The 12166-nt window shown below is 60.0% G+C and overlaps 4 protein-coding genes across 4 annotated transcripts; all 4 read right to left on the minus strand.

Moving 5' to 3' along the window:
- Positions 1-122: 122 nt before the first annotated feature.
- LPMP_251570 (hypothetical protein) lies at positions 123-1751 on the minus strand (the record flags this gene model as incomplete). Its single annotated transcript, XM_010701425.1, has 1 exon — positions 123-1751. The coding sequence occupies one exon, from the start codon at positions 1749-1751 to the stop codon at positions 123-125; it is 1629 nt and encodes a 542-aa protein (XP_010699727.1).
- Positions 1752-3073: 1322 nt separating this feature from the next.
- On the minus strand, positions 3074-5689 carry LPMP_251580 (protein kinase, putative; the record flags this gene model as incomplete). Its single annotated transcript, XM_010701426.1, has 1 exon — positions 3074-5689. One exon carries the CDS (start codon positions 5687-5689, stop codon positions 3074-3076), a length of 2616 nt encoding a protein of 871 aa, XP_010699728.1.
- Positions 5690-7027: 1338 nt separating this feature from the next.
- Positions 7028-8818, minus strand: LPMP_251590 (hypothetical protein; the record flags this gene model as incomplete). Its single annotated transcript, XM_010701427.1, has 1 exon — positions 7028-8818. The coding sequence occupies one exon, from the start codon at positions 8816-8818 to the stop codon at positions 7028-7030; it is 1791 nt and encodes a 596-aa protein (XP_010699729.1).
- Positions 8819-9873: 1055 nt separating this feature from the next.
- On the minus strand, positions 9874-12126 carry LPMP_251600 (mitochondrial RNA binding complex 1 subunit, putative; the record flags this gene model as incomplete). The annotated part of the gene is made up of 1 exon (XM_010701428.1): positions 9874-12126. One exon carries the CDS (start codon positions 12124-12126, stop codon positions 9874-9876), a length of 2253 nt encoding a protein of 750 aa, XP_010699730.1.
- Between the last annotated feature and the right edge of the window lie 40 nt (positions 12127-12166).

Below are 12166 nucleotides of genomic sequence, written 5' to 3' on the forward strand. Positions count from 1 at the left end.
GCCCTCAAGTCAGTCTGCGTCGCTTTGTCTGTGGATGTGTGTGTGTGTGTGTGTGTGCGTTGTTCTGCGGCCGCATTGGCGTGTGTTTCCCCTTCCCTCCCGCCAGCCTCAAGTGACTCTCCTCAAAAGAAGCCCTTCGCTACACATGGCTCAAAGCGGTGTGTTGCTCCACATAGGAAGTAGGAGCGGGGTTCGGCATCTTGCCTCTGCAGACATCGCTGCACCCCTTCCCAGGCATCTACAGCGCTTACTGTTGTCGAGTTTGCAGAGGAGGCGGTGTCGCCTGTCGTACCGCGGCCGCCATGCGGTCGCTGCGCGCCGATGGGGAGTGTGGAGGACGCCATGGAGGCGGACCCGGACGCCGCTGCCGACAGCAGATGACCGCCCTCCCTACCATCGTCCTTTGTGTGCTCCACCATGCGCAGGATGCTCGTCTCCGAGGTGCCGATGAGAACAGTGCAAGCCTTGCGCAGCTTCCGGTGAGGCGGCCGCGCTGCGTCATTGCCTTCGTGTGGCCCGCCTCCTTCAGCAGAAGTGACGAGGGAGCTCGAGGCCACCGCGAGCGAGAGGGGGTCGACGACAATCTCTGGACTTGGGGTAGGTTCGCTCGGCACGCTTGTTTGGCCTTCCGCCGCTGCGAGGGCGTTCGGGTGTGGTGCGGAGGAGCGCACCGGTGTTGACAGCTGTTGTTCTTGCCCTTGCAGACTTGCAGGCGGCGACATGTGCACCAATGCTTCGCATTGCTCCGCGACTGAGTCGTTCAAGGAGTGCAGTACACGCCCCCCTCGAGTGCTCGTGGTCTGCGGGATGGGGTGCTTCAAGAGGAGCTGTGGCGGCGACTGTGGAGAGGCGGGTATGTCCTCCATGGCGGCCCGCACATGTGTTGCAAATTCGACTTCAGGCGACTCGGATGGGGCTGGAGAGGCGTCATGTTGGTCCTGCTCACAGACCACAATGAGGTCCTCCTCCTTCACTTCGTCTCTATCTTTGGCTCTCGCCGCTGGCACCACGACGGTGTGGTCGTTGCTGAACAGAAGAGCTTGCACCTCTGCTTCCCGCGCTCGCCTGCGCGCCTCACGGTGTTCGATGGCGGACCTCACAAATTGGTGCAGCGTGGCGTGGTAGGAGGCGTGCGCCATCTGAGTGTCGTGCCAGGTGGCGCCACCAAGGTATTCCTGTGCTTGCTGCGCACACTGCTGGGCGGCATACATGATGTACCCCAGGACGACCTCGCCGAGAGAGTCGATAAGGCGTGCGCAGCGCTGCGCTTCCGGCCTCGCCTGCAAGGCCGCAACATCCTTCTTGATCATCTCTCCAGACGTAGCAAGCAGATCAGCGACGGAACTAGCTTCCACCTCGGCGACCTCTGCCAACGACGGCCGCGCTCCTTCATCCTCGTTGCACATGCTCTCCATGTCGTGCCTCTCGCTCTGTCGCTCTCCCTTCGGAGCTCTGGCGGCCTCAATGAGAGTGTCGGCGAGCCGTTGCAGCATCCGCCCCACTTCATGCGACTGAGTGGGCAGCTCGGGCGCTTTGAGTAAGTAGCTGCGCACACAGTACGCTTCGATCGCTTTTTCCAACCCGTTAGGGAGGGTGTGGCTGGTAACGACGCGGCGCAGCGCTTCCTCGTGGTGCTCTACAAACGCACCTGCGACGCGTTGGCAGCAGATGTCCTCCAGCACCAAGTCTCCATGAATGAGGTCTATGAGCGGCTCTATGAGGGACTTGAGAGACGAGGACGCAATCTCCATCGACGCGCTTGTGTGGGAGCAGAAAATAAGATGTCCTCGTTGGGTAGCGAAGGGTTGTGGTGGTATGGTTGGTTGAGTAGCGTATGGGTAGTCACCCCCTGAGGGGGTGCGTGCGTGTCTGACTGTGTGCGTGTGGTATCTACGCGTGTATCAATGACGCTTCAAGAAATGGGCTCTGCCGCGCGCTGGACACCATCAGCCGTGGTTCTGGCTCCAATCCGAGAGGGTGAGGATAGCGGATGGAGAGAGAGAGGGCGATCAAGGGTGTATGCATGCTGGCTCAACGACAGGCATCGAGCGAACGAGAGGGAGAGGGAAGGCGGAGGGGTACGCAGAACACAGAGTGGAACAGCACGAGAAAAGCAAAGGAATAGTTGCGCAGAAAAGAACAAACGCCAATGCTGGCGGCAGTGGCTGGTGCAGACAGTGAAGGAGCTGAGAAAGGAGAAGCGGTATTGCGGCGGCCAACGATGCTGGCGTGTCTTGTGGTGCATCGCCCACCGACACACGCGTGCCGAAACAGGGCTGCTCGGCTTGCTTCAAGGAAAGAAGACCGCCCGTACGATAGGGATAGATGCGCAGATGCGCGCCGACGGTGCTACACACCTCATGTGAGTCGTGGGCGAAGGGCTGCACGAGGGCATCTGCCTCGGAGATGGGCAGCGGGTGTACCATCACGAGTGGGTGCCTCGAACGGAGAGAGTTGTCTCAACAAGCTCGCCCCGTGGGGTAAGAAGAGGTCCCTAGAAGAGGGACTCGATACTCGTTCTCTGTTGCCGCCCGATACGTGTTTCCATGATTGTGTGTGCATGTGTGGGCGGTGGTGGTGGTGATGAAACAGACAGACACACGACGCTGCTGCTCGATTTCGCAGCACTACGAAGAGAGGGAGGGGAGAGGGGTTCGAGGATATCAGGGCAGTGCTACACACACACACACACGTACATACGCATGCGTCGCTCCTCCCATGACTGGGGAGTAGAGCTGAGGGGGGAGGCAGAGGGCCCTGAGACGGCTTCACGCACATGCGCAATTCTTCGTTTCTTTGTAGTTTGCTTGGGAGGGGAATAAGTGCGTGAATGGATCGAGAGCGAAGGGCGGATCGAGTGTAGGAGTCTATCCGCCGACTGACGGAGGATAGTGAGAGAGGAAGGAAGGGCCGCGGGTCGAGGTACGGTGGAAGAGGGTCTCAGAGGAAAGAAACAGAGCAATGAAGGCACACAGACACGTACATACATGCTCTCCCACACCTCTGCGAGGGGGGATGCTCATGAGGATCAATCGTGGCGCATGGGCCACACCGGGGCATGTTCCTCTTTCACTTAGTTACTACTACTCGTGTCCCTCCCACTGTGTCGTTGCTGCTCCTCCAGGATCACTACCGGATCGGTTTGCACGCCGACGTCAGCCTTGCGCGGCGGTAGCGAGTCTGAAGACCGAGTTATGTTCAAGAGGGAAGGTCGTGTCCGCGGTGATCTGGTCACCGCATGCAGGCGCTGCTGCTGCTGGCCATGCTGAACGATCAAAGTAGACGGAGGGCGCGGTGGAGGCAACTTCCTGGCCTTGGGGCTACCGCTGCTGCTGCCGCCACGCGCTGCCACCGTCGATGTGTCCCCCAGTGCCGACGCTGAGAGGAGCTCAACACGGCTGCTGTGAAGTGCGTTGCTCTTGTCCTTCGCATTCGTGCGGTCAGCCCGCATGCCGCGCCCCGGTGAGGAGTTGGCGATGACGGTTATAGAGTTGCGGATGCGAGCGCTGGGGGGTGAGTTGCTGACATCGATACTCGAGGGCTCTGGAAGCTTGAGTGGTGCACTCTTGGGAGGTGGTACCGACACCGGTGGGCGGGATGGACGCTCCAACGGGAGGATCGCAGACGGCGCAGTGGCCAGGCGCTGCTGCTCCTGGATGGAGAGGTCCCACTGGCTGTGGTCATCTTTGTTGAATATGCGCATGATGGACTGGACCATCGGGGAGCCGAGGATGTCGCTGCAGCGCGGCCGCCTTGCGGGATCGAGCTGCAGCATAGCCTCGAGCAGTTTGAGCAGTTCAGGCGGCCTGTCGTTGGCCGAGCGGTGTGCCTCGTCGAGGTTGACACTGCCGTCCTCGCGTCGCTCCGGCAGCGTCCCGTCGAAGGCGAGGTAGTGCAGCACCATCCCCAGCGACCACACGTCGGAGGCCATTGTGTGATGGTTCACGTACCGCTCGTTGATGCCGTGTGGCGAGGCGGCCGTCTCCAAGAGCTCCGGCGCCATGTACTCGAGCGTCCCTGTACCGCCGGACCGGTCATACGAGATGTCCCCCAGCAAGGCTGCCGTGCCAAAGTCGCTGACCAGCACGCGTGGAGGACGGCCCTCCATCGCGGCCAGCAACAGGTTCTGAGGCTTTAAGTCGCGGTGTAAGATGTGTTTCTCGTGAAGGTGCGCCGTGCCTGCCACGGAGCTGAGGAAGAAGTACCACACGGCAAGCGTGGAGAGATGGTTGCCGTAGCGCTCCAGATAAGTGTCGAGCGAGCCAGCGGACGCGTACTCCATCAGGATGAAGAGGCAGCGCACGGGCGGACCAAAGTCGGCGAGCTGCGCTTCCTCCACCCAGCTGTGCTTGTACTCGACCACGTTGGGGTGTCGCCGAACCTCCTCGAGAATGCGCACCTCACGCAATACCGACTGCAGGTAGGTGGCTTTGTCGCCAACTGGAATCTTCTTAAGGGCAAACTCACCAAGGTTGACGCCGCACATGATGTGGCGGCAGAGGTAGACCCCTCCGTAAGTACCTCGGCCCAGTTGGCGGAGCTCCTTGAAGTAATGACGGTAGTAGCCATTGTTCGGCGACGGCTCCGCAGCGATGGGGGAGTAGACGAGCGAGTCGCTTTCGCACGATAGCCATTCCTCATTTTCGTGCACTACCTCTGTCGCCGTCTTCTTGACGTCATGCTGCTGCAGCAGTCGCACCTGCGAGCGCATCCCTGTGCAGGTCGTGGGGCTCACATAAGAGTAGTGCGGCACGGCAACTGCTTTGCACACTATCGCCCCACTCGAGTCTCTACCCTCCTCGCCACTAGCAGGTCCGGGAGCCACTGTGCACGGCTGCCTCGCTTCCTCCTCACCTCTCGGGCTATCGTGCAGCAGTGATGGGCGGTAGTCCTCGATGGCAAGCAGAGTCGATGCGTTGTGGGCTCCCACCGCTGTGATGAACGAGGGTGGGGGTAGCGCACGGAAGTAGTGTGAGGTGAACGCAGCAGCTGGTGGACGCAAGGCCGCAATGTAGTTGCCGCTGCGGTTGGTGCCATTACTGCTGCCCTCATCGAATCCAGAGGCCGTGCTGCGCCCGTTATACAAGAGCTGCCCTGTGGCATTTCCGCCATCCCCTGCGCTGTCAGTGTACAAGCGCGAAGACGCCGATGGTTGCTGTTGCTGCTGCTCATCCCCCTCCTGCGACGGCGGCGGGAGCAGTTTCCGATGACTTGATGGCCGCAGCGACGATGGCGCCGTCGTTGCATCCACGTGAAAGAACGTTGCCTGGTCGAAGACGCCTTCGCTGTCGTCAAAGACATCGTACGACCGAAGGCAGTGCGGGCACACTCGCTCCCTGCTTAGTGACAACGGGGCCAGCTTGGCATACGGGGAGGGTCCAGAGTAGTAGCCAACGCTATCACCGCTACCATGCGTGTTGTTTCCATCCTGGCCAGCACCGCCCACTCTCGAATCACCACGTTGTGGTGAGCTGATGCCGACGCCGTCACTGCCCGTGAAGGGAACCACCGCCAGCACCATGGACGGCACCGCTGAGGTGAGCGCCCCGGGGTAGCTTTGGCTTACCCTCCTTGTGGGACGAGGGTGCATTCCAGCATTGCCGTCATTGTCATCTCTCGCAGCTGCAGCAGCACCCGTCCGCCCGTGGAGGATGGGGACCAAAGTCGACGCTGCTGCTGAGTGGAACATGAGGGTAGAGTTAGCAGAAGGCTCGGTGATGTGGATCGTCGCAGGTACCGAGTTTGACGAGAGCTGTGGAAGGGTGGTGTTCTCACCACTGGCACCTGTGCTTCCTCTGCAACTCTGATGAGCAGGCAGCGGGTTTGTGGGCTGCTGCTGCTGCGGCAGCAGCAGCTCGTATGCGTGCCGCTTCGGCGACGGATTCATTTGACGTCAACAGCCCACTTCCACTACCTCTGTTCTGTTGGTGATGTGAAAGCAGGCGACAGCTCTGCTGGTCACCGCTGCCCTCGTTTATACAGTGTGCGTGTATCAAATGTTGTCGGGTGGGGGGTTGAGCTGATCAACGTGTGTCTCTCTGTCTGCGCGCTATGAATACCCTCAGCCTATATACACTCACTCTCTCAAGAGGAGAAGAGAGCGGAGGAGATGAAGCGAGAGCCAAAGAAGGGTGACGCTGTGCTTGATGCCATGTCACGTAATTCGCAATGCGATGAAGACGAGGGAAGGAAAGAGCATTGAAAGACTCTGTCGGACAAGCGCAGAGAGAGAGAGAAAGGGAGGGGGTAGGAAGAGAGACGTGAGGAGTACATGCATGTGCTTATATGGTAACCTGAAGTGGAAAGGTGTCGGATGCACGTGCGGTCTTGAGCACTGATACACAACATGCGTGCCCCTTCCCTCTCTCCTTGCGCCACGTCCCGCTAAGGTGTGGGTATCACGAAGGCTATCGCCCCTTCCCCTTCAGCGCGAATGCTCAAGAACTGCGCGTTGTGCGTTGGTGGGTGTGCTGCTGTAGGCGATGCGAGCCTGCTTTACGCACCCTTGTTCTGAAGCCCACAAGGACATTTTGCGCGCGGGTGTGCGTGTTTGTGGTCACAATGACGGATAGCTGAAGGGTGGGGCTACTTGCAATGAAGCCATAGGGCGGGTTTAGGGACGGCGAGGTGGCGAGGGGGAGGTTAACCAGGTGCTCTTCCCAGGCTTATACGGAGTGCAAGAGGTACCATGGTGGATGCTGTGGCAGCGGTGGAAGTAGCGGCGTCGTATCTCGTACATGCAGATGCACACGGGTGTGTCAGAAATAATGAGGGTTTGAGCCAAGAGGGGGGGGGGGAGGGAGGCAGGAGGCGGCAGGGCAGTGAGAGACGCGCACCGCTGCTAAGCCCGCTGGACAGGAAAGGCTACGCGGCGTAGGGATGGAGATGCTTCCGTCGCCTATACCGCATACAACCCCGTGAATTCAAAAACGAAGACAAGAGAGACGGGGGGGGGGCAGACCACCACCATTACCAACATTTCTCACGCCAATCCGCCGTGCTTTGTTGATGCCGTCCTTCTTCAGGCTCACGGCAATGATGGTCCCTTGTTCTCGTCAATGCTGAGCCGCCACGTAGCCAGCTCGTGCATTGCTTTGGCCAGTGCCGTCATGCGCGTGAAGAAGTCGATGGAACGCGACTCCAGGGAGTAAGGACATCCATCCATGGCAAGCGCATCGATCTCCACAGCATCGTCACAGACCTCCTCTCCCCTCTCCTCACCTTCGCCGCTCGACTCGTCTGCTGCTTTCGGCTCGCTCTTACTAATGCAGCGATCCGTCCACGCTGGCATCGGCACATCCACCTCGTACACGTCCTGCACGCGAATCCCGTCATCTGCTTCGTCTACGTAGCCCAGCGGCAGCTCAGCGTCAGCGGGGAGTAGGCGGTGGTAGAGGACGTGTGCCACTGCCCATTTCCCCGTATCCACAATGTACACCATCCGCGTCGTGACGTGGAAGGCTGGCGGCGTAGACAATGACGAGGCGGGCGAGCAGGGGGACGGCTCTCCGCCTTCCTGTGAGCAAACAGTCGTTGCCCTGTTGGAGTGCTCGAGCACCATCGCGACCTTCTTCTCCACAAGCGCCGCTGTCGCCCACTCCATTGCGAACCCGATAACCACCGGGGAAAAGCGCGATAGCGTCGGCGTCACGTCTGATCCATCCCCCTCTGCCTTTTCTCGCAGGAGTAACTGAGGGGGATCACCGGCCACACTCGCATTCGGCAGCACCACCGCGGCATACGTGCATTCTGCTCCTGACTCGAGCTCTTCCATCAAGGGCTCCTCCGTTTCCGGGGAGAAGAGAAGGGGTTTGAACATGTAGAGGAGGTGCTGTGAGCTGAGTGTTGCATTGGTGGCCGAGTTCTGACGTGCATTTTGAGCGCTGTGGCGTTGCCGTCTGAAGCGCTCTGCATCGAGCATGTATAGGACATGGCAGCTCAGCAGGAGTCGGCTCAGCACCATGCTAGCGCTTTCCGTGGCCACCCAGGTATCAGCCACAACCGAGCTTGCACTGTTTATCGCTGCGTCGCTCACGGGGTGGAGGCGCGCCAGCGGGGCAAAGGTGTCGCACCTGGCGCAGTAGAAGACGACGAGGGGGCACGCCACCGTTCCCAGTGATGCCATTAGACACACATGACGGCTCGCCTCTTCGGCCGCTGCTTCGAAAGCTTCAAGACCCTCGTCAGAGAGCCTATCCCCCGCTGCGCCAAGGCTGCTGCTGCTCTCCTCCAGGATGCGCAGGCACGTCGCATAGCGCGTCCGATGCTCCTCAAGGTGCAGCTGCAGACTTGCGGCATCGCGGTAGTCGGCGACGACTGGCGGTGGAACCCCCAACCCGGACGGCGGTGCACGTTCAATGGTCTGTTGGAAGCATCGAAGGCAGTGCACATGCGGACCATGGCCGGGCGCCGGAAACGCTTCCTGCTTGTGCATCTCCCTGGCATCGCAGCAGCGCACGTCGGGGATGGTGTGGGCGTCGGGTTGAGCCCAGTAATACGCCGCGGCGCCTTCCCGAGAGAGGTGGGAGCAAAAGGGAGGGAGCTGTGATGACGTGGCGTCGATAGAGGCGTCTGCTGCCTCGACAGCTTGAAGCCTGTGCTTGTAGGATGGAAACACGCGTTCTGCCTCAGCATGTGAGATGCCCAGCTGCGCCGCCATCATGTACAGGAGCGCGATGTACTGCACCTCCGTGATGGGTGCGAGGTCGTCATCGCTTCCGCCATCCGTCGCGGTGGATGTGGAGGCTGCCGGAGGGATGGCGTCAAACAAGTGAAACACATCAGCCTTCTCGAACGGGTTCGCAGGCAGGTGCGACATTAGGAGACCGAGAGAGGAGGGAGGGCGCGCACAGTGCGTGTGCGGGGGTATCCCTTATGCGTGGGGAAAGCTGAGGAGGGCCTCCCCTGCTGCAGTGCACCAACTGCTGCCACTAAGGGAATTGTCTACCTCCCCCTCCTGTGTATGAGTACAAAGAGAGACTCGTGCGCGCCAGCGCCAGAACGCAGACGCACACTCAGGGACTCGGAGATACGTGTTCGTAGTGACGAGGTAGGCAACCGTACGCACATGCACACTTCAAATGAGCGTCGAAGGCAGAGGAGAGGAGAGGAGAGAGGGGGGAGGGAAGGGGGAGGGAAAGCGAGTAGGAGAGAGTACTCGAGTACAGGATAAACAAATCTTGAGTCAGACAATCAATATCAGTATAACTTCTACAGACATACATGGGTACACACACACATACACACACACACACGCACATACACTTCCCTCTCTACAGGTGCGTCTGCGCGCGTTAGTGTATGCGCCTCACTCTACCATTCCTAGATGCGTCAGCTCTTTCGCGTCGTTGCCTTGCCCTGCTTCAAAGTCCGCTGTGTGTTCACTGTCCCGGTTTCGAGGGTGTTCCATTCTCTCATCGTCATCAGTGACTGTATAGCCTGAGCGCACGCGCAGACGCTGAGAGAGAGAGAGGGAGAGCGTCACGGACACCATGAGGACACAGACAAGCCCACATTGGTGCGTGTGCCTCGTACGGACGTATGAAGGGAATGATAGGGTTAATGAAATCGCTGCGTGATCTCCGACACAGTGGCGGAGTGGGGGTGGGTGAGGCTGAAGCGAGGAACCTCTTCGAGGAGTAATCGAGCGGTGGTGGCGATTGCTGCAGCACAACGACAACGACAATCACCACCACCGCTCGATGATCATCACGGTCTCTTTCTCTTTCCTATGCGCATTACTTAATACCTTATACAACGGCCAACCGACACACAAGTACATGCACTTCCCTCGACAGAGCTGAATCCTTCCAGATACTTGAATGAGACAGAATGATGAAGCGTCCTCATTCTGTCTTTGCCCGTCCATCTTCCTCACTTACAACTGGTGACGAGGGTGCGCAGACGGTTCAGCGCCGCTCCGATTTCAAAGACACGTGGTAAGGCGGTGAATCCAGCTGGCAGGTAGCAGGATGACGTCTGCGGCTCCAGCCGTGCCTGCCGTAATCGTCCTTCACAATTGTACACGAGGCGGGCAAAGTCCGAGAGGGTTGGCGCTGACGCACCGGTAGCTGCGGTGGCATCAGCACACAGGGGCTTCAGCAGCGATGGCGGGTACTTCGGACGAGGTGCTGCTTCCCGTTGCCACTGCGCTGCGGACGCGCTGCCGTTATCGTAGAGCATCGCGAGGCACTGCGCGATGGCATTCAGCTGCCCCTCTTCCACCAGCTGCTCCAAAAGGGTCACATTGATGTCCTCATCGGCCATGCGTATGTGATCAATGCCGGAGCCGCTGATTTTGATGCCTCGCCCGCTTCCGCCGTAGCCGTGGTGGTGGTGGTGCTGCTGCTGGCTCTGCCATCCAAGTTGGCCAAAGGTGTCCGCGTACAGAAAGCTGCGCCGAGGAGGGAGGCAAAAGGCGGACGTTGCGGACGGCGCTGTCGACTCCACAAATCCAGCGCCGCTCCCGCCGATGTTTTGCGCTGCAATCACCTTGGCTCGCGCAGTGGCGTCTGTTACCTTGTAGGCGTTCAACACCAGAACAACATCCGCCATGGGGAAGTACTGCCCCGACCCTCCCACAACCATTATTACGGAGATGCCATGATGGTGAATCAGGTCGCATATGCGGTGCACAAAACAAGTGATTGGTTCCTGCGTGCGCGGGACGAGCTGCTCCATGAGGGGGTCGCGGAACATGAAGTTCGTCGCCGACGTGTCCTCGTCGAGCAACAGCGCCGTTGAGCCAAGCTCCAGGGCCTCCATGATGTTGGCGGCCTGGCTGGTGCTCCCACTCGCGTCGGCGGTGATGAAGGCAGTCGTGTTGTCGCCGTAAGGAAGGTTTGTAATGAAGGGCGATATGTCGGTCCCGTGAACCGCGCGGCGGTCCTCAGCACGAATTTTGACCGCTGTCGGGTCCACCACGACAAAGGTGCGGCCATCGTCAGGGACGTGGTTGTACACACCAAGCTCCAGCGCACGCAGGAGCGTTGACTTGCCATGAAACCCCCCGCCAGCAATGAGAGTAAGACCGTGTGGCAGACCAGCACCGCTAATAGATCGGCCCGAGTACGGCAGATGGAACGTGTGCCGTAAGGTGTCGGGTGACGAGAAGGTGACAACGTTGGGGCCGCTCAGCCGTTTGTCGGAGTTGCCAGCCGCACGTGGCAGTACGGCACCATCGGCAATGAAGGCCGTGAGGCCGCGCTCTCGCAGCTGCGAGCGCAGCCACTCCTGGTCGTGCACGCATGTGACGTGCGCCCACAGTGCGCGGTGGTCGCAGCGCAGCACGTTCTCCTGAAAGACTGGCAACACCTCTGAGAACAGAATTTGCTGAATGCGTCGACCATCGATGCGTCGGCCATGTCCGGGCAGCTTCACACGGAAGTACACATGAATCCAGCCAACCGAAATGCCATCACTGCCACCTGCTTCGTTCGCATCCACCACCTGCACGGTGCTACGGGGGAGTACGTGTTGCGATTGGTGGATCGTCTGCACTGCGCCACTGGTGTGGCGGCTAGCCGCGAGCCCATCTTTGACGCAACGCAGAATGAAGTCCTCGGCAGCGACACGGCGACACGCGACATCCTCCGGTGAGAGACGATGGCTGAGGGGTGCAGCAGCGACCACAGGCGGCGTGGGGTCCGCAGAGTGCAGCAGGGCGTACGCAGAAAACGGCGTTTGCACGGTCACGCACACCTGACTGCCAGGGGCAAACGGGTCTGATTGGATGCGCACAAAGCGGATAGACACCGACGCGGGGTCTGGACTCATCTGTTGCGTGAGGCTGTACGTACGGCCTGTGAGCTGCTTCAGCTGACTGTAGTTGCTGCCGTCGACATCTCGAAGGAAAGACCCGAGGGCCTCAAGAGGGAGGGGTGGGCCCGCATGGCGCTGCGCATTGCTTGCAAAGTCTCCGCTTTCCCTCTCGCTGTCGTCGTCGCCAGAGGAGCGTGACTGGTGCCGCGCACCTCGCTGCTGCTCCTCGTTGCTGTTCATGTTACCGTCAGATACGGCATCTGCGTAGCTTCCACGACCGCGACGGAAGTTGCCTTCGCCACCTCCTCGGTAGGGTCCACGGCCACGGCTGCTGCTGCTGCTGCCGCCACGATAGTACCATGACATTGCCCTCGTGCGGAGGTCCACCACCGCTTCTAGGATACGT

The sequence above is a fragment of the Leishmania panamensis genome, assembly GCF_000755165.1.
Source record: "Leishmania panamensis strain MHOM/PA/94/PSC-1 chromosome 25 sequence".
NCBI lineage: Eukaryota > Euglenozoa > Kinetoplastea > Trypanosomatida > Trypanosomatidae > Leishmania > Leishmania panamensis.